This window comes from Mycteria americana, chromosome 25 (genome assembly GCF_035582795.1).
Source record: "Mycteria americana isolate JAX WOST 10 ecotype Jacksonville Zoo and Gardens chromosome 25, USCA_MyAme_1.0, whole genome shotgun sequence".
Lineage (NCBI taxonomy): Eukaryota > Metazoa > Chordata > Aves > Ciconiiformes > Ciconiidae > Mycteria > Mycteria americana.
In genome coordinates this window covers 1,736,734-1,760,005 of record NC_134389.1, presented here as the reverse complement: position 1 = coordinate 1,760,005, position 23,272 = coordinate 1,736,734, and the positions used below count along the sequence as shown (strand labels likewise).

Below are 23,272 nucleotides of genomic sequence, written 5' to 3'. Positions count from 1 at the left end.
AGGACAGTCCCAGCTGGGTCTTGTGGAGCACATCCCGCTGAGCTTCCTCTGGTCTCCCACCAGCAATAAACACGCTGCATTTCCAAAGCCCACTTCCAATACGTGAACGTGCCAGAGGTGTCTTGCCGCAGCTCTTGCGAATCCTCTGCCAAACCAGCGTGCCTGGCATTACCTCCTTTTCTTGGCTTGTTACTGGTCACATTTGGAGGCCCAGGGAAATGGAGGGGCGAGCACTGCATGTACAGGGCTGCTGGCCATGGCCCCGCACCCAGCTAGAGGTGGGGGGCACTGGGAAGGGGTGAGGTGGACACAGCCAACTTTTCCCAAGTTTCCTCTCAGAGCCATGAAATGGCCACACGTATCCACTCACATGAAGCGCAAAGCTCTTTGAGCAGGACGTTGGACGGCCTACCCTCCTGACGTCCCTCCCCTCCCCAGGTATCTCCTCTGACCCTGTGATCCCGGCGCTGCAAGGTGGTCTTGCACAGAGACGGGTCCGGCCACAGGCATCAGGAAGGGCAGTGGGGCAGCACGTTGGTCACTGCTGGCGAGCTCAGGAAAAGATGCGTCATCCACAATTGTGAACACACAGGATGGGAAGAAAAGGCAGCAAAATGGCAAGAGTTTTGGTGACCCCGTCACGGCTGCCGTGGGTGGGTGCTTTGGGTGGGTGTGGCAGCGCGGGCTACTTTGTGGGCTGGTGTGCGAGGAAGGTCAGCAAAGGGCTAGCAAAGTCTGGTGCAGAGCACCGGGCTGTGCGAAGCTCTCCTGTCCTGCCTGGGCAGAGCCGTGTCCCCAGGCTGCAGGCGGGTGACACAAGGAATGCCGGGAAGGGCTTCTGCTCAAGCAGTGAGTGCAGGGCAATGCCAAAAGTGCTCCAAGGAGCAGTGGGAGACAGAGGAAGAAGAGGAGGAGGAGGAGGAGGAGGAGGAGGGGTGCAGGAATGTGGAGAGGATGGAGGCAAGGCAGTGCTGGGGCTTGCTCACCCTCTCCCCTGTGGACCCGTGGCCTCCCAAGTGGCCCTGAGGTGGGCCTTTGCCGTTGGGACTGGCTCTGCTGGCGTCCCAATGCCCGCAGCCCTGGGGCTGCAGGCAGCCTGCGGGGAATGGCCAGAGCGTTCAGCAAACTCACTGTGGGGCCCAGCAGAGTGCAGGAGCCCAAAGTGGGGAGAAGACAGGGAGGGCAAAGGGGGAGAAGCTGTTGTCAAAGGAGACTAGCAAAGCCCCCGCTGGAGGCGACTGGCTGGTGAAGGCATGTGCTGTCAAGGGCAGGCAGGAGGAAGCGAGGCAGCTCCCGCAGGTCACCCTGACGAGGTCGCGGGTGGGAGCTGGCTGGGGCGGCCCAGGGAGCCAAGGCTGCCACCCAGGGTATTGGGTATGGAGGAAGGAGGAAGAAAAACGATGGGTCGACATTGCGATGCAACACAGCTTTTATTGCAGTTCCAGGGGAGGAGGGAGTTGGGAGAAGAGCGGGGCCCTGGCCAAGGGCTTCCCCTGTCTCCTGGCAGTGGGCAGAGCAACAGTGAGCATCAGATGTGCCGCAGGAGCAGGCACCCAGCATGGGGCTGCGTCGTCAGGGGGCAGCAAGTCCTGGAGGGAAGCTCAAGCGGGGCAGGAGGAAGGCAGAGGTGGGCCCCAGGCAGGCACGAGGCATCCAGGCTCTGGAGGCCAGCGACGCCAAAGGGATGTCCTTCCTTCGGGCGCCATGTTGGGCTGTGCCAGGGCATTTTCTGGAGCTCTCCTTCATCTGTGGCCGGACCCAGTGTGGGGCTTAGCAGGGCGCGCAGTTGCCGCTGAGGTACCTGTGGCCTCGGCGCCAGCCGCCGTATCCGCAGCTCCCAAAGGCTCCGTAGCCCCCATAAAGCCCATAGCCTCCATAGCCCCCAGAGCCCCCATAGCCCCCAAGGCCTCCATACACCCCATAGCCCCCTAAGCCTCCAAAACCGCCACGGCCTCCAAAAGTGCCGCCGTAGCCCCCTCCAACGCCGGGGGCTCCCGCCGAGCCAACAACGCTGTACTGCGGGAAGGAGCTGAGGATGGGCCCGGGGAAGGTGACCACCGAGGCCGGGGGCTGGATCACCACCGTGGAGTCGGGGCACTGCCGCACGCAGGGCTCGTTGGCGGTGTCAGCCAGCGGGGCCGGGGCGGCCACCCCACAGGAAGGGACGCACAGGCTGGAGCAGGACATCTTTCAGGCAGGCAAGGAGTCCTGGAAAACACAGCGGGGATTGGGCAAGAGTGTGGGGAAGGGGCTGTGTCGAGGGAGGCAGGGAGAGATTCCCAAGTCGCTTCCAAGACCCGGGCTTACCCCTCTGATCAGGAGAGTCAAGCGGCAGAAGCTGGATAGAGGGCTGCAAAGCCTTCAGCTCTTTTATACGTGTCCCAGACTGCCCGGGGCATTGGCCAACGGGGTGGTGGCGGAAACTCCACATAATCATGAGATCAAGCGGACAAGCTTCATGACACAGACTGTGATGCGAGGCAATTATATTCCTCCTTACTGGGGACACTGGCGTGCACACGTGCCCTGGAGAGGATAGGGGTGATGGGAGGGGCAGACCATTACACGCCATTACATGAAAGACAAGGCGCTGCTGGAGCTGAACTCGCGGCACCAATAAACCCCGATCTCTCCCTAATCCCCCACTTTGCCTATGGAGAAGAGTCCTGCGCATCCTGCAGAAGCGCTTTGCAATCCTGTGCACAACCATCACGCCTGTCATTACCTCTCTTTTACAAGCCGGTAAAGAGAGGCACTGGGAGGTTGGGCAAAGGGAGAAGCCCTTGCACGTGCTGGGAGTGACTTCCAAATGCCCACCGTCTCCCAATGCCAGCAACAGCTGCTCATCTCGATTTCTTGGTGTCCACAGACGCCTCTATTAATTGCCCACCTCTAAGGCTCTGGAGGACACTCGTGTTTTTAGGTCCCGGTTTCCCTTGATGGCCCTGCAAAGAGTAGTGGAGACGGGTCCCATGGGTGGCAAAACCCCAAACGCACAGGGGGCTGGTAGAGACGCGATGGGCACGGCAGTGGGATAGAGCACGGGAGACTTCTGAGAGGGGGGACGTATATGGAGGAGCAGAAGAGCAGCAACAGGACCTGGTCGCTGTCAGCTCCTTCAGCCTCATGTCTGTGAGCACGGTCCTCCGCGAGCCCTCTCTGGAGGGACTCCATTACTCAGCTGGCTGTTGAGGACTGTGCCAGGAGATGCTGGCCGAGCACCCACAGGGAGCCGGGCTGCACGTGGCCACGCTCGCCACAGGCAGAGGCACGCTGGGCACTGCTGCGCTCCGTGTGCGTGGCTGGGCTGCTGCCGAGTGTGGCGTGGTTGGGCACAGCAATCTTCTGCAAGATGCCCAGGATTCTTCTGCGTAAGCAAAAGGAGATTAGGGACAGATCGGGGTTTATTGGTGCTGCGAGTTCAGCTCCAGCAGCGCCTTGTCTTTCATGGAATGATGTGTCACGGCCCGTCGCTCCCATCACCTCTTTCTTCTCTAGGGCACATCTGCATGCCGATGTCCCCAGTGAGGAGGCATATAATCGTCTCACATCACTATCTGTGCCATGAAGCTTGTCCGCTTGATTTCATAATTGCCTGGGGTTTTTGCAACCACCCCCTTGGCCGATGGCCCGGGCAGGCTGGGACACGTATAAAAGAGCTGAGGGCTTTGCAGCCCTCTGTCCGTCTTCCTCCGCTTGACTCTCCTGAGCATTGTGGTAAGTCCAAGTCTTACCTCCATCTTTCCTTCCTCAGCAGTAGCTTTCTCAAAGTATCTTTTGCTGTGTGCTCCACCACGCTTTCACAGCGCAGAGTTAGGATGCGATGGTCCTGTTTGAGAGCTGTGGGAAGGATGGAAATTTACACTTGTAGGTAGGATGCCCTGAGGAGACCAATGGACTCAAGTCCTTTGGGAGCTTGGTGATTTCCCCATCTGCTTTGGACGAGGGAGTTTTTCCTCGCTCCCGTGGGGGAGTAAGAACCAGGGAGCATGAGGGGAGCAAGGGGTCTTAACAAGCATTTCAACTCTGGAACGTGTTTTTGCTCGGACCGCCTGAGATGATGCAGAGCATGTCCTGGGACACTGCTTGCAAGTACGAGGGAGGCAGGATGCATTTGGCATCAGGCCGTGCACTGAGCCGTAGCTCTGCCTTGTCTTGCAGCTTTACCTACGAAACCGAAGGATGCCCTGCTCCAGCCTGTGGGCCCCTTCCTGTGGGGTGGCCTCCCCGGCCCCGCTGGCTGACACCGCCAACGAGCCCTGCGTGCGGCAGTGCCCCGACTCCACGGTGGTGATCCAGCCCCCGGCCTCGGTGGTCACCTTCCCCGGGCCCATCCTCAGCTCCTTCCCGCAGTACAGCGTTGTTGGCTCGGCGGGAGCCCCCGGCGTTGGAGGGGGCTACGGCGGCACCTTTGGAGGCCGTGGCGGTTTTGGAGGCTTAGGGGGCTATGGGGTGTATGGAGGCCTTGGGGGCTATGGGGGCTATGGGGGCCACGGGGGCTATGGAGGCTATGGGCTTTATGGGGGCTACGGAGCCTTTGGGGGTTGCGGATACGGCGGCTGGCGCGGAGGCCACAGGTACCTCAACGGCAACTGCGGGCCCTGCTAAGCCCCACACTGGGTCCGGCCGCAGATGAAGAAGAGCTCCGGAAAAGCCCCTGGCACAGCCCAACACGACGCTCTTGGGAAGCACGTCCCTTTGGCGTCGCTGGCCTCCAGAGCCTGGATGCCTCGTGCCTGCCTGGGGCCCAACTCTGCCTTCCTCCTGCCCCGCTTGAGCTTCCCTTCAAGACCCGTTGCCCCCTGATGACAGAGACCCGCACTGGGTGCCTGCTCCTGTGGCACGGCTGCTGCTCCTTGTAGCTCTGCCCGCTGCCAGGAAACAGGGGAAGGCCCTGGCCAGGCCTCTGCTCTTCACCCCGCTCCCTCCTCCCCTGGAACTGCAATAAAAGCTGCGCTGCATCGCAATGTCGACCCATGGTTTTTCTTGATCCTTCCTTCTTTTTTCCCACTTCCCCCAAACCTCCTCAGGGCGTGTCAGTCTGGGCTGCTTGCATCTCCCACGGTAGTGCCCTTGGAGCATTTGGGCAGTTTGCTCGGTGCGTCACAACTGATGAGGACAGTCCCAGCTGGGTCTTGTGGAGCACATCCCGCTGAGCTTCCTCTGGTCTCCCACCAGCAATAAACACGCTGCATTTCCAAAGCCCACTTCCAATACGTGAACGTGCCAGAGGTGTCTTGCCGCAGCTCTTGCGAATCCTCTGCCAAACCAGCGTGCCTGGCATTACCTCCTTTTCTTGGCTTGTTACTGGTCACATTTGGAGGCCCAGGGAAATGGAGGGGCGAGCACTGCATGTACAGGGCTGCTGGCCATGGCCCCGCACCCAGCTAGAGGTGGGGGGCACTGGGAAGGGGTGAGGTGGACACAGCCAACTTTTCCCAAGTTTCCTCTCAGAGCCATGAAATGGCCACACGTATCCACTCACATGAAGCGCAAAGCTCTTTGAGCAGGACGTTGGACGGCCTACCCTCCTGACGTCCCTCCCCTCCCCAGGTATCTCCTCTGACCCTGTGATCCCGGCGCTGCAAGGTGGTCTTGCACAGAGACGGGTCCGGCCACAGGCATCAGGAAGGGCAGTGGGGCAGCACGTTGGTCACTGCTGGCGAGCTCAGGAAAAGATGCGTCATCCACAATTGTGAACACACAGGATGGGAAGAAAAGGCAGCAAAATGGCAAGAGTTTTGGTGACCCCGTCACGGCTGCCGTGGGTGGGTGCTTTGGGTGGGTGTGGCAGCGCGGGCTACTTTGTGGGCTGGTGTGCGAGGAAGGTCAGCAAAGGGCTAGCAAAGTCTGGTGCAGAGCACCGGGCTGTGCGAAGCTCTCCTGTCCTGCCTGGGCAGAGCCGTGTCCCCAGGCTGCAGGCGGGTGACACAAGGAATGCCGGGAAGGGCTTCTGCTCAAGCAGTGAGTGCAGGGCAATGCCAAAAGTGCTCCAAGGAGCAGTGGGAGACAGAGGAAGAAGAGGAGGAGGAGGAGGAGGAGGAGGAGGGGTGCAGGAATGTGGAGAGGATGGAGGCAAGGCAGTGCTGGGGCTTGCTCACCCTCTCCCCTGTGGACCCGTGGCCTCCCAAGTGGCCCTGAGGTGGGCCTTTGCCGTTGGGACTGGCTCTGCTGGCGTCCCAATGCCCGCAGCCCTGGGGCTGCAGGCAGCCTGCGGGGAATGGCCAGAGCGTTCAGCAAACTCACTGTGGGGCCCAGCAGAGTGCAGGAGCCCAAAGTGGGGAGAAGACAGGGAGGGCAAAGGGGGAGAAGCTGTTGTCAAAGGAGACTAGCAAAGCCCCCGCTGGAGGCGACTGGCTGGTGAAGGCATGTGCTGTCAAGGGCAGGCAGGAGGAAGCGAGGCAGCTCCCGCAGGTCACCCTGACGAGGTCGCGGGTGGGAGCTGGCTGGGGCGGCCCAGGGAGCCAAGGCTGCCACCCAGGGTATTGGGTATGGAGGAAGGAGGAAGAAAAATGATGGGTCGACATTGCGATGCAACACAGCTTTTATTGCAGTTCCAGGGGAGGAGGGAGTTGGGAGAAGAGCGGGGCCCTGGCCAAGGGCTTCCCCTGTCTCCTGGCAGTGGGCAGAGCAACAGTGAGCATCAGATGTGCCGCAGGAGCAGGCACCCAGCATGGGGCTGCGTCGTCAGGGGGCAGCAAGTCCTGGAGGGAAGCTCAAGCGGGGCAGGAGGAAGGCAGAGGTGGGCCCCAGGCAGGCACGAGGCATCCAGGCTCTGGAGGCCAGCGACGCCAAAGGGATGTCCTTCCTTCGGGCGCCATGTTGGGCTGTGCCAGGGCATTTTCTGGAGCTCTCCTTCATCTGTGGCCGGACCCAGTGTGGGGCTTAGCAGGGCGCGCAGTTGCCGCTGAGGTACCTGTGGCCTCGGCGCCAGCCGCCGTATCCGCAGCTCCCAAAGGCTCCGTAGCCCCCATAAAGCCCATAGCCTCCATAGCCCCCAGAGCCCCCATAGCCCCCAAGGCCTCCATACACCCCATAGCCCCCTAAGCCTCCAAAACCGCCACGGCCTCCAAAAGTGCCGCCGTAGCCCCCTCCAACGCCGGGGGCTCCCGCCGAGCCAACAATGCTGTACTGCGGGAAGGAGCTGAGGATGGGCCCGGGGAAGGTGACCACCGAGGCCGGGGGCTGGATCACCACCGTGGAGTCGGGGCACTGCCGCACGCAGGGCTCGTTGGCGGTGTCAGCCAGCGGGGCCGGGGCGGCCACCCCACAGGAAGGGACGCACAGGCTGGAGCAGGACATCTTTCAGGCAGGCAAGGAGTCCTGGAAAACACAGCGGGGATTGGGCAAGAGTGTGGGGAAGGGGCTGTGTCGAGGGAGGCAGGGAGAGATTCCCAAGTCGCTTCCAAGACCCGGGCTTACCCCTCTGATCAGGAGAGTCAAGCGGCAGAAGCTGGATAGAGGGCTGCAAAGCCTTCAGCTCTTTTATACGTGTCCCAGACTGCCCGGGGCATTGGCCAACGGGGTGGTGGCGGAAACTCCACATAATCATGAGATCAAGCGGACAAGCTTCATGACACAGACTGTGATGCGAGGCAATTATATTCCTCCTTACTGGGGACACTGGCGTGCACACGTGCCCTGGAGAGGATAGGGGTGATGGGAGGGGCAGACCATTACACGCCATTCCATGAAAGACAAGGCGCTGCTGGAGCTGAACTCGCGGCACCAATAAACCCCGATCTCTCCCTAATCCCCCACTTTGCCTATGGAGAAGAGTCCTGCGCATCCTGCAGAAGCGCTTTGCAATCCTGTGCACAACCATCACGCCTGTCATTACCTCTCTTTTACAAGCCGGTAAAGAGAGGCACTGGGAGGTTGGGCAAAGGGAGAAGCCCTTGCACGTGCTGGGAGTGACTTCCAAATGCCCACCGTCTCCCAATGCCAGCAACAGCTGCTCATCTCGATTTCTTGGTGTCCACAGACGCCTCTGTTAATTGCCCACCTCTAAGGCTCTGGAGGACACTCGTGTTTTTAGGTCCCGGTTTCCCTTGATGGCCCTGCAAAGAGTAGTGGAGACGGGTCCCATGGGTGGCAAAACCCCAAACGCACAGGGGGCTGGTAGAGACGCGATGGGCACGGCAGTGGGATAGAGCACGGGAGACTTCTGAGAGGGGGGACGTATATGGAGGAGCAGAAGAGCAGCAACAGGACCTGGTCGCTGTCAGCTCCTTCAGCCTCATGTCTGTGAGCACGGTCCTCCGCGAGCCCTCTCTGGAGGGACTCCATTACTCAGCTGGCTGTTGAGGACTGTGCCAGGAGATGCTGGCCGAGCACCCACAGGGAGCCGGGCTGCACGTGGCCACGCTCGCCACAGGCAGAGGCACGCTGGGCACTGCTGCGCTCCGTGTGCGTGGCTGGGCTGCTGCCGAGTGTGGCGTGGTTGGGCACAGCAATCTTCTGCAAGATGCCCAGGATTCTTCTGCGTAAGCAAAAGGAGATTAGGGACAGATCGGGGTTTATTGGTGCTGCGAGTTCAGCTCCAGCAGCGCCTTGTCTTTCATGGAATGATGTGTCACGGCCCGTCGCTCCCATCACCTCTTTCTTCTCTAGGGCACATCTGCATGCCGATGTCCCCAGTGAGGAGGCATATAATCGTCTCACATCACTATCTGTGCCATGAAGCTTGTCCGCTTGATTTCATAATTGCCTGGGGTTTTTGCAACCACCCCCTTGGCCGATGGCCCGGGCAGTCTGGGACACGTATAAAAGAGCTGAGAGCTTTGCAGCCCTCTGTCCGTCTTCCTCCGCTTGACTCTCCTGAGCATTGTGGTAAGTCCAAGTCTTACCTCCATCTTTCCTTCCTCAGCAGTAGCTTTCTCAAAGTATCTTTTGCTGTGTGCTCCACCACGCTTTCACAGCGCAGAGTTAGGATGCGATGGTCCTGTTTGAGAGCTGTGGGAAGGATGGAAATTTACACTTGTAGGTAGGATGCCCTGAGGAGACCAATGGACTCAAGTCCTTTGGGAGCTTGGTGATTTCCCCATCTGCTTTGGACGAGGGAGTTTTTCCTCGCTCCCGTGGGGGAGTAAGAACCAGGGAGCATGAGGGGAGCAAGGGGTCTTAACAAGCATTTCAACTCTGGAACGTGTTTTTGCTCGGACCGCCTGAGATGATGCAGAGCATGTCCTGGGACACTGCTTGCAAGTACGAGGGAGGCAGGATGCATTTGGCATCAGGCCGTGCACTGAGCCGTAGCTCTGCCTTGTCTTGCAGCTTTACCTACGAAACCGAAGGATGCCCTGCTCCAGCCTGTGGGCCCCTTCCTGTGGGGTGGCCTCCCCGGCCCCGCTGGCTGACACCGCCAACGAGCCCTGCGTGCGGCAGTGCCCCGACTCCACGGTGGTGATCCAGCCCCCGGCCTCGGTGGTCACCTTCCCCGGGCCCATCCTCAGCTCCTTCCCGCAGTACAGCATTGTTGGCTCGGCGGGAGCCCCCGGCGTTGGAGGGGGCTACGGCGGCACCTTTGGAGGCCGTGGCGGTTTTGGAGGCTTAGGGGGCTATGGGGTGTATGGAGGCCTTGGGGGCTATGGGGGCTATGGGGGCCACGGGGGCTATGGAGGCTATGGGCTTTATGGGGGCTACGGAGCCTTTGGGGGTTGCGGATACGGCGGCTGGCGCGGAGGCCACAGGTACCTCAACGGCAACTGCGGGCCCTGCTAAGCCCCACACTGGGTCCGGCCGCAGATGAAGAAGAGCTCCGGAAAAGCCCCTGGCACAGCCCAACACGACGCTCTTGGGAAGCACGTCCCTTTGGCGTCGCTGGCCTCCAGAGCCTGGATGCCTCGTGCCTGCCTGGGGCCCAACTCTGCCTTCCTCCTGCCCCGCTTGAGCTTCCCTTCAAGACCCGTTGCCCCCTGATGACAGAGACCCGCACTGGGTGCCTGCTCCTGTGGCACGGCTGCTGCTCCTTGTAGCTCTGCCCGCTGCCAGGAAACAGGGGAAGGCCCTGGCCAGGCCTCTGCTCTTCACCCCGCTCCCTCCTCCCCTGGAACTGCAATAAAAGCTGCGCTGCATCGCAATGTCGACCCATGGTTTTTCTTGATCCTTCCTTCTTTTTTCCCACTTCCCCCAAACCTCCTCAGGGCGTGTCAGTCTGGGCTGCTTGCATCTCCCACGGTAGTGCCCTTGGAGCATTTGGGCAGTTTGCTCGGTGCGTCACAACTGATGAGGACAGTCCCAGCTGGGTCTTGTGGAGCACATCCCGCTGAGCTTCCTCTGGTCTCCCACCAGCAATAAACACGCTGCATTTCCAAAGCCCACTTCCAATACGTGAACGTGCCAGAGGTGTCTTGCCGCAGCTCTTGCGAATCCTCTGCCAAACCAGCGTGCCTGGCATTACCTCCTTTTCTTGGCTTGTTACTGGTCACATTTGGAGGCCCAGGGAAATGGAGGGGCGAGCACTGCATGTACAGGGCTGCTGGCCATGGCCCCGCACCCAGCTAGAGGTGGGGGGCACTGGGAAGGGGTGAGGTGGACACAGCCAACTTTTCCCAAGTTTCCTCTCAGAGCCATGAAATGGCCACACGTATCCACTCACATGAAGCGCAAAGCTCTTTGAGCAGGACGTTGGACGGCCTACCCTCCTGACGTCCCTCCCCTCCCCAGGTATCTCCTCTGACCCTGTGATCCCGGCGCTGCAAGGTGGTCTTGCACAGAGACGGGTCCGGCCACAGGCATCAGGAAGGGCAGTGGGGCAGCACGTTGGTCACTGCTGGCGAGCTCAGGAAAAGATGCGTCATCCACAATTGTGAACACACAGGATGGGAAGAAAAGGCAGCAAAATGGCAAGAGTTTTGGTGACCCCGTCACGGCTGCCGTGGGTGGGTGCTTTGGGTGGGTGTGGCAGCGCGGGCTACTTTGTGGGCTGGTGTGCGAGGAAGGTCAGCAAAGGGCTAGCAAAGTCTGGTGCAGAGCACCGGGCTGTGCGAAGCTCTCCTGTCCTGCCTGGGCAGAGCCGTGTCCCCAGGCTGCAGGCGGGTGACACAAGGAATGCCGGGAAGGGCTTCTGCTCAAGCAGTGAGTGCAGGGCAATGCCAAAAGTGCTCCAAGGAGCAGTGGGAGACAGAGGAAGAAGAGGAGGAGGAGGAGGAGGAGGAGGAGGGGTGCAGGAATGTGGAGAGGATGGAGGCAAGGCAGTGCTGGGGCTTGCTCACCCTCTCCCCTGTGGACCCGTGGCCTCCCAAGTGGCCCTGAGGTGGGCCTTTGCCGTTGGGACTGGCTCTGCTGGCGTCCCAATGCCCGCAGCCCTGGGGCTGCAGGCAGCCTGCGGGGAATGGCCAGAGCGTTCAGCAAACTCACTGTGGGGCCCAGCAGAGTGCAGGAGCCCAAAGTGGGGAGAAGACAGGGAGGGCAAAGGGGGAGAAGCTGTTGTCAAAGGAGACTAGCAAAGCCCCCGCTGGAGGCGACTGGCTGGTGAAGGCATGTGCTGTCAAGGGCAGGCAGGAGGAAGCGAGGCAGCTCCCGCAGGTCACCCTGACGAGGTCGCGGGTGGGAGCTGGCTGGGGCGGCCCAGGGAGCCAAGGCTGCCACCCAGGGTATTGGGTATGGAGGAAGGAGGAAGAAAAACGATGGGTCGACATTGCGATGCAACACAGCTTTTATTGCAGTTCCAGGGGAGGAGGGAGTTGGGAGAAGAGCGGGGCCCTGGCCAAGGGCTTCCCCTGTCTCCTGGCAGTGGGCAGAGCAACAGTGAGCATCAGATGTGCCGCAGGAGCAGGCACCCAGCATGGGGCTGCGTCGTCAGGGGGCAGCAAGTCCTGGAGGGAAGCTCAAGCGGGGCAGGAGGAAGGCAGAGGTGGGCCCCAGGCAGGCACGAGGCATCCAGGCTCTGGAGGCCAGCGACGCCAAAGGGATGTCCTTCCTTCGGGCGCCATGTTGGGCTGTGCCAGGGCATTTTCTGGAGCTCTCCTTCATCTGTGGCCGGACCCAGTGTGGGGCTTAGCAGGGCGCGCAGTTGCCGCTGAGGTACCTGTGGCCTCGGCGCCAGCCGCCGTATCCGCAGCTCCCAAAGGCTCCGTAGCCCCCATAAAGCCCATAGCCTCCATAGCCCCCAGAGCCCCCATAGCCCCCAAGGCCTCCATACACCCCATAGCCCCCTAAGCCTCCAAAACCGCCACGGCCTCCAAAAGTGCCGCCGTAGCCCCCTCCAACGCCGGGGGCTCCCGCCGAGCCAACAATGCTGTACTGCGGGAAGGAGCTGAGGATGGGCCCGGGGAAGGTGACCACCGAGGCCGGGGGCTGGATCACCACCGTGGAGTCGGGGCACTGCCGCACGCAGGGCTCGTTGGCGGTGTCAGCCAGCGGGGCCGGGGCGGCCACCCCACAGGAAGGGACGCACAGGCTGGAGCAGGACATCTTTCAGGCAGGCAAGGAGTCCTGGAAAACACAGCGGGGATTGGGCAAGAGTGTGGGGAAGGGGCTGTGTCGAGGGAGGCAGGGAGAGATTCCCAAGTCGCTTCCAAGACCCGGGCTTACCCCTCTGATCAGGAGAGTCAAGCGGCAGAAGCTGGATAGAGGGCTGCAAAGCCTTCAGCTCTTTTATACGTGTCCCAGACTGCCCGGGGCATTGGCCAACGGGGTGGTGGCGGAAACTCCACATAATCATGAGATCAAGCGGACAAGCTTCATGACACAGACTGTGATGCGAGGCAATTATATTCCTCCTTACTGGGGACACTGGCGTGCACACGTGCCCTGGAGAGGATAGGGGTGATGGGAGGGGCAGACCATTACACGCCATTACATGAAAGACAAGGCGCTGCTGGAGCTGAACTCGCGGCACCAATAAACCCCGATCTCTCCCTAATCCCCCACTTTGCCTATGGAGAAGAGTCCTGCGCATCCTGCAGAAGCGCTTTGCAATCCTGTGCACAACCATCACGCCTGTCATTACCTCTCTTTTACAAGCCGGTAAAGAGAGGCACTGGGAGCTTGGGCAAAGGGAGAAGCCCTTGCACGTGCTGGGAGTGACTTCCAAATGCCCACCGTCTCCCAATGCCAGCAACAGCTGCTCATCTCGATTTCTTGGTGTCCACAGACGCCTCTATTAATTGCCCACCTCTAAGGCTCTGGAGGACACTCGTGTTTTTAGGTCCCGGTTTCCCTTGATGGCCCTGCAAAGAGTAGTGGAGACGGGTCCCATGGGTGGCAAAACCCCAAACGCACAGGGGGCTGGTAGAGACGCGATGGGCACGGCAGTGGGATAGAGCACGGGAGACTTCTGAGAGGGGGGACGTATATGGAGGAGCAGAAGAGCAGCAACAGGACCTGGTCGCTGTCAGCTCCTTCAGCCTCATGTCTGTGAGCACGGTCCTCCGCGAGCCCTCTCTGGAGGGACTCCATTACTCAGCTGGCTGTTGAGGACTGTGCCAGGAGATGCTGGCCGAGCACCCACAGAGAGCCGGGCTGCACGTGGCCACGCTCGCCACAGGCAGAGGCACGCTGGGCACTGCTGCGCTCCGTGTGCGTGGCTGGGCTGCTGCCGAGTGTGGCGTGGTTGGGCACAGCAATCTTCTGCAAGATGCCCAGGATTCTTCTGCGTAAGCAAAAGGAGATTAGGGACAGATCGGGGTTTATTGGTGCTGCGAGTTCAGCTCCAGCAGCGCCTTGTCTTTCATGGAATGATGTGTCACGGCCCGTCGCTCCCATCACCTCTTTCTTCTCTAGGGCACATCTGCATGCCGATGTCCCCAGTGAGGAGGCATATAATCGTCTCACATCACTATCTGTGCCATGAAGCTTGTCCGCTTGATTTCATAATTGCCTGGGGTTTTTGCAACCACCCCCTTGGCCGATGGCCCGGGCAGGCTGGGACACGTATAAAAGAGCTGAGGGCTTTGCAGCCCTCTGTCCGTCTTCCTCCGCTTGACTCTCCTGAGCATTGTGGTAAGTCCAAGTCTTACCTCCATCTTTCCTTCCTCAGCAGTAGCTTTCTCAAAGTATCTTTTGCTGTGTGCTCCACCACGCTTTCACAGCGCAGAGTTAGGATGCGATGGTCCTGTTTGAGAGCTGTGGGAAGGATGGAAATTTACACTTGTAGGTAGGATGCCCTGAGGAGACCAATGGACTCAAGTCCTTTGGGAGCTTGGTGATTTCCCCATCTGCTTTGGACGAGGGAGTTTTTCCTCGCTCCCGTGGGGGAGTAAGAACCAGGGAGCATGAGGGGAGCAAGGGGTCTTAACAAGCATTTCAACTCTGGAACGTGTTTTTGCTCGGACCGCCTGAGATGATGCAGAGCATGTCCTGGGACACTGCTTGCAAGTACGAGGGAGGCAGGATGCATTTGGCATCAGGCCGTGCACTGAGCCGTAGCTCTGCCTTGTCTTGCAGCTTTACCTACGAAACCGAAGGATGCCCTGCTCCAGCCTGTGGGCCCCTTCCTGTGGGGTGGCCTCCCCGGCCCCGCTGGCTGACACCGCCAACGAGCCCTGCGTGCGGCAGTGCCCCGACTCCACGGTGGTGATCCAGCCCCCGGCCTCGGTGGTCACCTTCCCCGGGCCCATCCTCAGCTCCTTCCCGCAGTACAGCGTTGTTGGCTCGGCGGGAGCCCCCGGCGTTGGAGGGGGCTACGGCGGCACCTTTGGAGGCCGTGGCGGTTTTGGAGGCTTAGGGGGCTATGGGGTGTATGGAGGCCTTGGGGGCTATGGGGGCTATGGGGGCCACGGGGGCTATGGAGGCTATGGGCTTTATGGGGGCTACGGAGCCTTTGGGGGTTGCGGATACGGCGGCTGGCGCGGAGGCCACAGGTACCTCAACGGCAACTGCGGGCCCTGCTAAGCCCCACACTGGGTCCGGCCGCAGATGAAGAAGAGCTCCGGAAAAGCCCCTGGCACAGCCCAACACGACGCTCTTGGGAAGCACGTCCCTTTGGCGTCGCTGGCCTCCAGAGCCTGGATGCCTCGTGCCTGCCTGGGGCCCAACTCTGCCTTCCTCCTGCCCCGCTTGAGCTTCCCTTCAAGACCCGTTGCCCCCTGATGACAGAGACCCGCACTGGGTGCCTGCTCCTGTGGCACGGCTGCTGCTCCTTGTAGCTCTGCCCGCTGCCAGGAAACAGGGGAAGGCCCTGGCCAGGCCTCTGCTCTTCACCCCGCTCCCTCCTCCCCTGGAACTGCAATAAAAGCTGCGCTGCATCGCAATGTCGACCCATGGTTTTTCTTGATCCTTCCTTCTTTTTTCCCACTTCCCCCAAACCTCCTCAGGGCGTGTCAGTCTGGGCTGCTTGCATCTCCCACGGTAGTGCCCTTGGAGCATTTGGGCAGTTTGCTCGGTGCGTCACAACTGATGAGGACAGTCCCAGCTGGGTCTTGTGGAGCACATCCCGCTGAGCTTCCTCTGGTCTCCCACCAGCAATAAACACGCTGCATTTCCAAAGCCCACTTCCAATACGTGAACGTGCCAGAGGTGTCTTGCCGCAGCTCTTGCGAATCCTCTGCCAAACCAGCGTGCCTGGCATTACCTCCTTTTCTTGGCTTGTTACTGGTCACATTTGGAGGCCCAGGGAAATGGAGGGGCGAGCACTGCATGTACAGGGCTGCTGGCCATGGCCCCGCACCCAGCTAGAGGTGGGGGGCACTGGGAAGGGGTGAGGTGGACACAGCCAACTTTTCCCAAGTTTCCTCTCAGAGCCATGAAATGGCCACACGTATCCACTCACATGAAGCGCAAAGCTCTTTGAGCAGGACGTTGGACGGCCTACCCTCCTGACGTCCCTCCCCTCCCCAGGTATCTCCTCTGACCCTGTGATCCCGGCGCTGCAAGGTGGTCTTGCACAGAGACGGGTCCGGCCACAGGCATCAGGAAGGGCAGTGGGGCAGCACGTTGGTCACTGCTGGCGAGCTCAGGAAAAGATGCGTCATCCACAATTGTGAACACACAGGATGGGAAGAAAAGGCAGCAAAATGGCAAGAGTTTTGGTGACCCCGTCACGGCTGCCGTGGGTGGGTGCTTTGGGTGGGTGTGGCAGCGCGGGCTACTTTGTGGGCTGGTGTGCGAGGAAGGTCAGCAAAGGGCTAGCAAAGTCTGGTGCAGAGCACCGGGCTGTGCGAAGCTCTCCTGTCCTGCCTGGGCAGAGCCGTGTCCCCAGGCTGCAGGCGGGTGACACAAGGAATGCCGGGAAGGGCTTCTGCTCAAGCAGTGAGTGCAGGGCAATGCCAAAAGTGCTCCAAGGAGCAGTGGGAGACAGAGGAAGAAGAGGAGGAGGAGGAGGAGGAGGAGGAGGGGTGCAGGAATGTGGAGAGGATGGAGGCAAGGCAGTGCTGGGGCTTGCTCACCCTCTCCCCTGTGGACCCGTGGCCTCCCAAGTGGCCCTGAGGTGGGCCTTTGCCGTTGGGACTGGCTCTGCTGGCGTCCCAATGCCCGCAGCCCTGGGGCTGCAGGCAGCCTGCGGGGAATGGCCAGAGCGTTCAGCAAACTCACTGTGGGGCCCAGCAGAGTGCAGGAGCCCAAAGTGGGGAGAAGACAGGGAGGGCAAAGGGGGAGAAGCTGTTGTCAAAGGAGACTAGCAAAGCCCCCGCTGGAGGCGACTGGCTGGTGAAGGCATGTGCTGTCAAGGGCAGGCAGGAGGAAGCGAGGCAGCTCCCGCAGGTCACCCTGACGAGGTCGCGGGTGGGAGCTGGCTGGGGCGGCCCAGGGAGCCAAGGCTGCCACCCAGGGTATTGGGTATGGAGGAAGGAGGAAGAAAAACGATGGGTCGACATTGCGATGCAACACAGCTTTTATTGCAGTTCCAGGGGAGGAGGGAGTTGGGAGAAGAGCGGGGCCCTGGCCAAGGGCTTCCCCTGTCTCCTGGCAGTGGGCAGAGCAACAGTGAGCATCAGATGTGCCGCAGGAGCAGGCACCCAGCATGGGGCTGCGTCGTCAGGGGGCAGCAAGTCCTGGAGGGAAGCTCAAGCGGGGCAGGAGGAAGGCAGAGTTGGGCCCCAGGCAGGCACGAGGCATCCAGGCTCTGGAGGCCAGCGACGCCAAAGGGATGTCCTTCCTTCGGGCGCCATGTTGGGCTGTGCCAGGGCATTTTCTGGAGCTCTCCTTCATCTGTGGCCGGACCCAGTGTGGGGCTTAGCAGGGCGCGCAGTTGCCGCTGAGGTACCTGTGGCCTCGGCGCCAGCCGCCGTATCCGCAGCTCCCAAAGGCTCCGTAGCCCCCATAAAGCCCATAGCCTCCATAGCCCCCAGAGCCCCCATAGCCCCCAAGGCCTCCATACACCCCATAGCCCCCTAAGCCTCCAAAACCGCCACGGCCTCCAAAAGTGCCGCCGTAGCCCCCTCCAACGCCGGGGGCTCCCGCCGAGCCAACAACGCTGTACTGCGGGAAGGAGCTGAGGATGGGCCCGGGGAAGGTGACCACCGAGGCCGGGGGCTGGATCACCACCGTGGAGTCGGGGCACTGCCGCACGCAGGGCTCGTTGGCGGTGTCAGCCAGCGGGGCCGGGGCGGCCACCCCACAGGAAGGGACGCACAGGCTGGAGCAGGACATCTTTCAGGCAGGCAAGGAGTCCTGGAAAACACAGCGGGGATTGGGCAAGAGTGTGGGGAAGGGGCTGTGTCGAGGGAGGCAGGGAGAGATTCCCAAGTCGCTTCCAAGACCCGGGCTTACCCCTCTGATCAGGAGAGTCAAGCGGCAGAAGCTGGATAGAGGGCTGCAAAGCCTTCAGCTCTTTTATACGTGTCCCAGACTGCCCGGGGCATTGACCAACGGGGTGGTGGCGGAAACTCCACATAATCATGAGATCAAGCGGACAAGCTTCATGACACAGACTGTGATGCGAGGCAATTATATTCCTCCTTACTGGGGACACTGGCGTGCACACGTGCCCTGGAGAGGATAGGGGTGATGGGAGGGGCAGACCATTACACGCCATTACATGAAAGACAAGGCGCTGCTGGAGCTGAACTCGCGGCACCAATAAACCCCGATCTCTCCCTAATCCCCCACTTTGCCTATGGAGAAGAGTCCTGCGCATCCTGCAGAAGCGCTTTGCAATCCTGTGCACAACCATCACGCCTGTCATTACCTCTCTTTTACAGGCTTGTAAACAGATGCACTGGGAGGCTGGGCAAAGGGAGAAGCCTTCCCACCTGCTCAGGGTGGCTCCTAAGTGCCCACCATCTCCCAGTGCTGGCAAGGGCTGGGGGGGCTCACAGGGGCTAGGGACATCCCTAAACCTTGGCTATCTCCAGACCCTTGCTGGGTATTTGGGGCTTGCAGGTCCCCTTGATGAAAATTCAAAGAGCAGGCTGCCTGACATGCCCATGCCTGCAGCGAATGTGGGCACGTGCAGCCTGCCTCACTGCTGCTGCTCAGGCAGGCAGTCCTGGCACAGCCCTTGCTGCCCAGCTGAGTAATCGAGTCCCTCCAGAGAGAGCTTCGGAGGAGCACGCTATGCCATGCCCCACAGTGCTTCACTGAGAGTGGGGTCTGCTTCATGGCACCCAGCGTGGTCTGGCTCTGGTAATCCCAGGCTGAGAGACACGTGCTGGCGGTGCAGAGAACGCCAGGCCTCGCCCTGCAGCCTCAGGGCAGCTTTTTCTGCAAAGCTCCTTCAGCAGGGCTGTGGTGACGCATAAAAGCTGTCATGGCCCCAGGCTTCCCTCACTTCATGTCCTAACCACCTTGACTGGCGAGCCTCGGTAAGCTCCCAGCCCTGTTCCTGGCACCAGCCCACAGAGCGCATAGCCCTGGTAGGAGGCAGCCTAGGAGTTGTTGGTGCTACCGAGCTGGGGGATGAGAAAGGTCCCGGCCGCTGCTGGGCTGAGGAAGGGCAATACTTGCACACAATGTAGCCAGGACCACAAGGCAACACTGAGGACCTCCTTAGTGAACATGGGGGTGGCCCTATCACTGGAGCACAGCAGGATGGGTGGTTTTGTCTGGGCCAGGTGCAAGTGGTGATAGGAGGGTGCAGGAGTGCGGGACTGGCATTTGAAAATGCGCTGGAGGCATCATGGACACAGTGCAGGGAGGTGGTGCAGGGATGTGCCCCAGGGTCTGCACTTGGCTGGGAGCAATATGGAGCCCTATCCATGCCAGCACACACCCTAAACCCAAGCTGTACCTATTCTTGCATCTTCACCTCCTGAACTGAAGGATGCCCTGTTCCAACCTGTGGGCCCCTGCCTGTGGTCGCCCCAACCCTGCTGGCTGACACCACCAACAATCCTTGCGTGTGGCTGTGCCCTGACTCCACAGTAGTGATCCAGCACCCGGCCTCGGTGGTCACCTTCCCTGGGCCCATCCTCAGCTCCTTCCCGCAGTACAGGAGGAGGAGGTAATGCCAGGCATACTGGTTTGGCAGAGGATTCGCAAGAGCTGCGGCAAGACACCTCTGGCACGTTCACGTATTGGAAGTGGGCTTTGGAAATGCAGCGTGTTTATTGCTGGTGGGAGACCAGAGGAAGCTCAGCGGGATGTGCTCCACAAGACCCAGCTGGGACTGTCCTCATCAGTTGTGACGCACCGAGCAAACTGCCCAAATGCTCCAAGGGCACTACCGTGGGAGATGCAAGCAGCCCAGACTGACACGCCCTGAGGAAGTTTGGGGGAAGTGGGAAAAAAGAAGGAAGGATCAAGAAAAACCATGGGTCGACATTGCGATGCAGCGCAGCTTTTATTGCAGTTCCAGGGGAGGAGGGAGCGGGGTGAAGAGCAGAGGCCTGGCCAGGGCCTTCCCCTGTTTCCTGGCAGCGGGCAGAGCTACAAGGAGCAGCAGCCGTGCCACAGGAGCAGGCACCCAGTGCGGGTCTCTGTCATCAGGGGGCAACGGGTCTTGAAGGGAAGCTCAAGCGGGGCAGGAGGAAGGCAGAGTTGGGCCCCAGGCAGGCACGAGGCATCCAGGCTCTGGAGGCCAGCGACGCCAAAGGGACGTGCTTCCCAAGAGCGTCGTGTTGGGCTGTGCCAGGGGCTTTTCCGGAGCTCTTCTTCATCTGCGGCCGGACCCAGTGTGGGGCTTAGCAGGGCCCGCAGTTGCCGTTGAGGTACCTGTGGCCTCCGCGCCAGCCGCCGTATCCGCAACCCCCAAAGGCTCCGTAGCCCCCATAAAGCCCATAGCCTCCATAGCCCCCGTGGCCCCCATAGCCCCCATAGCCCCCAAGGCCTCCATACACCCCATAGCCCCCTAAGCCTCCAAAACCGCCACGGCCTCCAAAGGTGCCGCCGTAGCCCCCTCCAACGCCGGGGGCTCCCGCCGAGCCAACAACGCTGTACTGCGGGAAGGAGCTGAGGATGGGCCCGGGGAAGGTGACCACCGAGGCCGGGGGCTGGATCACCACCGTGGAGTCGGGGCACTGCCGCACGCAGGGCTCGTTGGCGGTGTCAGCCAGCGGGGCCGGGGAGGCCACCCCACAGGAAGGGGCCCACAGGCTGGAGCAGGGCATCCTTCGGTTTCGTAGGTAAAGCTGCAAGACAAGGCAGAGCTACGGCTCAGTGCACGGCCTGATGCCAAATGCATCCTGCCTCCCTCGTACTTGCAAGCAGTGTCCCAGGACATGCTCTGCATCATCTCAGGCGGTCCGAGCAAAAACACGTTCCAGAGTTGAAATGCTTGTTAAGACCCCTTGCTCCCCTCATGCTCCCTGGTTCTTACTCCCCCACGGGAGCGAGGAAAAACTCCCTCGTCCAAAGCAGATGGGGAAATCACCAAGCTCCCAAAGGACTTGAGTCCATTGGTCTCCTCAAGGCATCGTACCTACAAGTGTAAATTTCCATCCTTCCCACAGCTCTCAAACAGGACCATCGCATCCTAACTCTGCGCTGTGAAAGCGTGGTGGAGCACACAGCAAAAGATACTTTGAGAAAGCTACTGCTGAGGAAGGAAAGATGGAGGTAAGACTTGGACTTACCACAATGCTCAGGAGAATCAAGCGGAGGAAGACGGACAGAGGGCTGCAAAGCCCTCAGCTCTTTTATACGTGTCCCAGCCTGCCCGGGCCATCGGCCAAGGGGGTGGTTGCAAAAACCCCAGGCAATTATGAAATCAAGCGGACAAGCTTCATGGCACAGATAGTGATGTGAGACGATTATATGCCTCCTCACTGGGGACATCGGCATGCAGATGTGCCCTAGAGAAGAAAGAGGTGATGGGAGCGACGGGCCGTGACACATCATTCCATGAAAGACAAGGCGCTGCTGGAGCTGAACTCGCAGCACCAATAAACCCCGATCTGTCCCTAATCTCCTTTTGCTTACGCAGAAGAATCCTGGGCATCTTGCAGAAGATTGCTGTGCCCAACCACGCCACACTCGGCAGCAGCCCAGCCACGCACACGGAGCGCAGCAGTGCCCAGCGTGCCTCTGCCTGTGGCGAGCGTGGCCACGTGCAGCCCGGCTCCCTGTGGGTGCTCGGCCAGCATCTCCTGGCACAGTCCTCAACAGCCAGCTGAGTAATGGAGTCCCTCCAGAGAGGGCTCGCGGAGGACCGTGCTCACAGACATGAGGCTGAAGGAGCTGACAGCGACCAGGTCCTGTTGCTGCTCTTCTGCTCCTCCATATACGTCCCCCCTCTCAGAAGTCTCCCGTGCTCTATCCCACTGCCGTGCCCGTCGCGTCTCTACCAGCCCCCTGTGCGTTTGGGGTTTTGCCACCCATGGGACCCGTCTCCACTACTCTTTGCAGGGCCATCAAGGGAAACCGGGACCTAAAAACACGAGTGTCCTCCAGAGCCTTAGAGGTGGGCAATTAATAGAGGCGTCTGTGGACACCAAGAAATCGAGATGAGCAGCTGTTGCTGGCATTGGGAGACGGTGGGCATTTGGAAGTCACTCCCAGCACGTGCAAGGGCTTCTCCCTTTGCCCAACCTCCCAGTGCCTCTCTTTACCGGCTTGTAAAAGAGAGGTAATGACAGGCATGATGGTTGTGCACAGGATTGCAAAGCGCTTCTGCAGGATGCACAGGACTCTTCTCCATAGGCAAAGTGGGGGATTAGGGAGAGATCGGGGTTTATTGGTGCCGCGAGTTCAGCTCCAGCAGCGCCTTGTCTTTCATGTAATGGCGTGTAATGGTCTGCCCCTCCCATCACCCCTATCCTCTCCAGGGCACGTGTGCACGCCAGTGTCCCCAGTAAGGAGGAATATAATTGCCTCGCATCACAGTCTGTGTCATGAAGCTTGTCCGCTTGATCTCATGATTATGTGGAGTTTCCGCCACCACCCCGTTGGCCAATGCCCCGGGCAGTCTGGGACACGTATAAAAGAGCTGAAGGCTTTGCAGCCCTCTATCCAGCTTCTGCCGCTTGACTCTCCTGATCAGAGGGGTAAGCCCGGGTCTTGGAAGCGACTTGGGAATCTCTCCCTGCCTCCCTCGACACAGCCCCTTCCCCACACTCTTGCCCAATCCCCGCTGTGTTTTCCAGGACTCCTTGCCTGCCTGAAAGATGTCCTGCTCCAGCCTGTGCGTCCCTTCCTGTGGGGTGGCCGCCCCGGCCCCGCTGGCTGACACCGCCAACGAGCCCTGCGTGCGGCAGTGCCCCGACTCCACGGTGGTGATCCAGCCCCCGGCCTCGGTGGTCACCTTCCCCGGGCCCATCCTCAGCTCCTTCCCGCAGTACAGCGTTGTTGGCTCGGCGGGAGCCCCCGGCGTTGGAGGGGGCTACGGCGGCACTTTTGGAGGCCGTGGCGGTTTTGGAGGCTTAGGGGGCTATGGGGTGTATGGAGGCCTTGGGGGCTATGGGGGCTCTGGGGGCTATGGAGGCTATGGGCTTTATGGGGGCTACGGAGCCTTTGGGAGCTGCGGATACGGTGGCTGGAGCCAAGGCCACAGGTACCTCAACGGCAACTGCGGGCCCTGCTAAACCCCAAATATCCATGGGGTCCAGTGCTGCATCTGCCCTCGTCTCCACAATTAGCACCTCTTGTTTTCTACCACCAGGTGTAGAACAAAGCTTTCAGTCCCTCTTTAGGCTGTGGCAAAGAACTTGAACTTTATGATCCTTGCTTATTTGCACAGAGTAACCTTGCAGATCTTCAGCTGGTGGCTTTAGGGTTTCCAGCACTGTCTCCAAAAGCTCTCCTCTATCTGCGATAAAACAAAGCTGTAGTCATCTTCACATGAGAGTCTCCCCTGCTCTGCCCGGCTCTGAGACTCCCAACCTGCAATAGGAGGAGGGAATCTTTGACGTGGAGCCCTGGATTGTGCCTTGCTGCAGCTTTACAATGTTTATGTTTCCAATTTGTGGCTTATGTGTTGTTTTGTTTCCTTCTGTCACTATCTATTGCATTTTCT

General features: G+C 60.3%; 5 protein-coding genes across 5 annotated transcripts; 1 reads left to right on the top strand and 4 right to left on the bottom strand.

The window, feature by feature from the left end:
- Nucleotides 1-1,770: 1,770 nt before the first annotated feature.
- Nucleotides 1,771-2,187, bottom strand: LOC142420816 (claw keratin-like). Its single transcript, XM_075525083.1, has one exon. The coding sequence runs from the start codon at nucleotides 2,185-2,187 to the stop codon at nucleotides 1,771-1,773; it is 417 nt and encodes a 138-aa protein (XP_075381198.1).
- Nucleotides 2,188-6,885: 4,698 nt separating this feature from the next.
- Nucleotides 6,886-7,302, bottom strand: LOC142420888 (claw keratin-like). Its single transcript, XM_075525190.1, has one exon. It carries the CDS (start codon nucleotides 7,300-7,302, stop codon nucleotides 6,886-6,888), a length of 417 nt encoding a protein of 138 aa, XP_075381305.1.
- Nucleotides 7,303-12,000: 4,698 nt separating this feature from the next.
- LOC142420889 (claw keratin-like) lies at nucleotides 12,001-12,417 on the bottom strand. The gene has a single exon (XM_075525191.1). The coding sequence runs from the start codon at nucleotides 12,415-12,417 to the stop codon at nucleotides 12,001-12,003; it is 417 nt and encodes a 138-aa protein (XP_075381306.1).
- Nucleotides 12,418-17,115: 4,698 nt separating this feature from the next.
- On the bottom strand, nucleotides 17,116-17,532 carry LOC142420818 (claw keratin-like). Its single transcript, XM_075525085.1, has one exon. It carries the CDS (start codon nucleotides 17,530-17,532, stop codon nucleotides 17,116-17,118), a length of 417 nt encoding a protein of 138 aa, XP_075381200.1.
- Nucleotides 17,533-22,424: 4,892 nt separating this feature from the next.
- Nucleotides 22,425-22,841, top strand: LOC142420811 (claw keratin-like). Its single transcript, XM_075525075.1, has one exon. The coding sequence runs from the start codon at nucleotides 22,425-22,427 to the stop codon at nucleotides 22,839-22,841; it is 417 nt and encodes a 138-aa protein (XP_075381190.1).
- The last annotated feature ends 431 nt before the right edge of the window (nucleotides 22,842-23,272 follow it).

Coding starts and splice junctions, on each gene's coding strand:
- LOC142420816 (XM_075525083.1), bottom strand. CDS start 2,187: ATGTCCTGCTCCAGCCTGTGCGTCCCTTCCTGTGGGGTGGCCGCCCCG.
- LOC142420888 (XM_075525190.1), bottom strand. CDS start 7,302: ATGTCCTGCTCCAGCCTGTGCGTCCCTTCCTGTGGGGTGGCCGCCCCG.
- LOC142420889 (XM_075525191.1), bottom strand. CDS start 12,417: ATGTCCTGCTCCAGCCTGTGCGTCCCTTCCTGTGGGGTGGCCGCCCCG.
- LOC142420818 (XM_075525085.1), bottom strand. CDS start 17,532: ATGTCCTGCTCCAGCCTGTGCGTCCCTTCCTGTGGGGTGGCCGCCCCG.
- LOC142420811 (XM_075525075.1), top strand. CDS start 22,425: ATGTCCTGCTCCAGCCTGTGCGTCCCTTCCTGTGGGGTGGCCGCCCCG.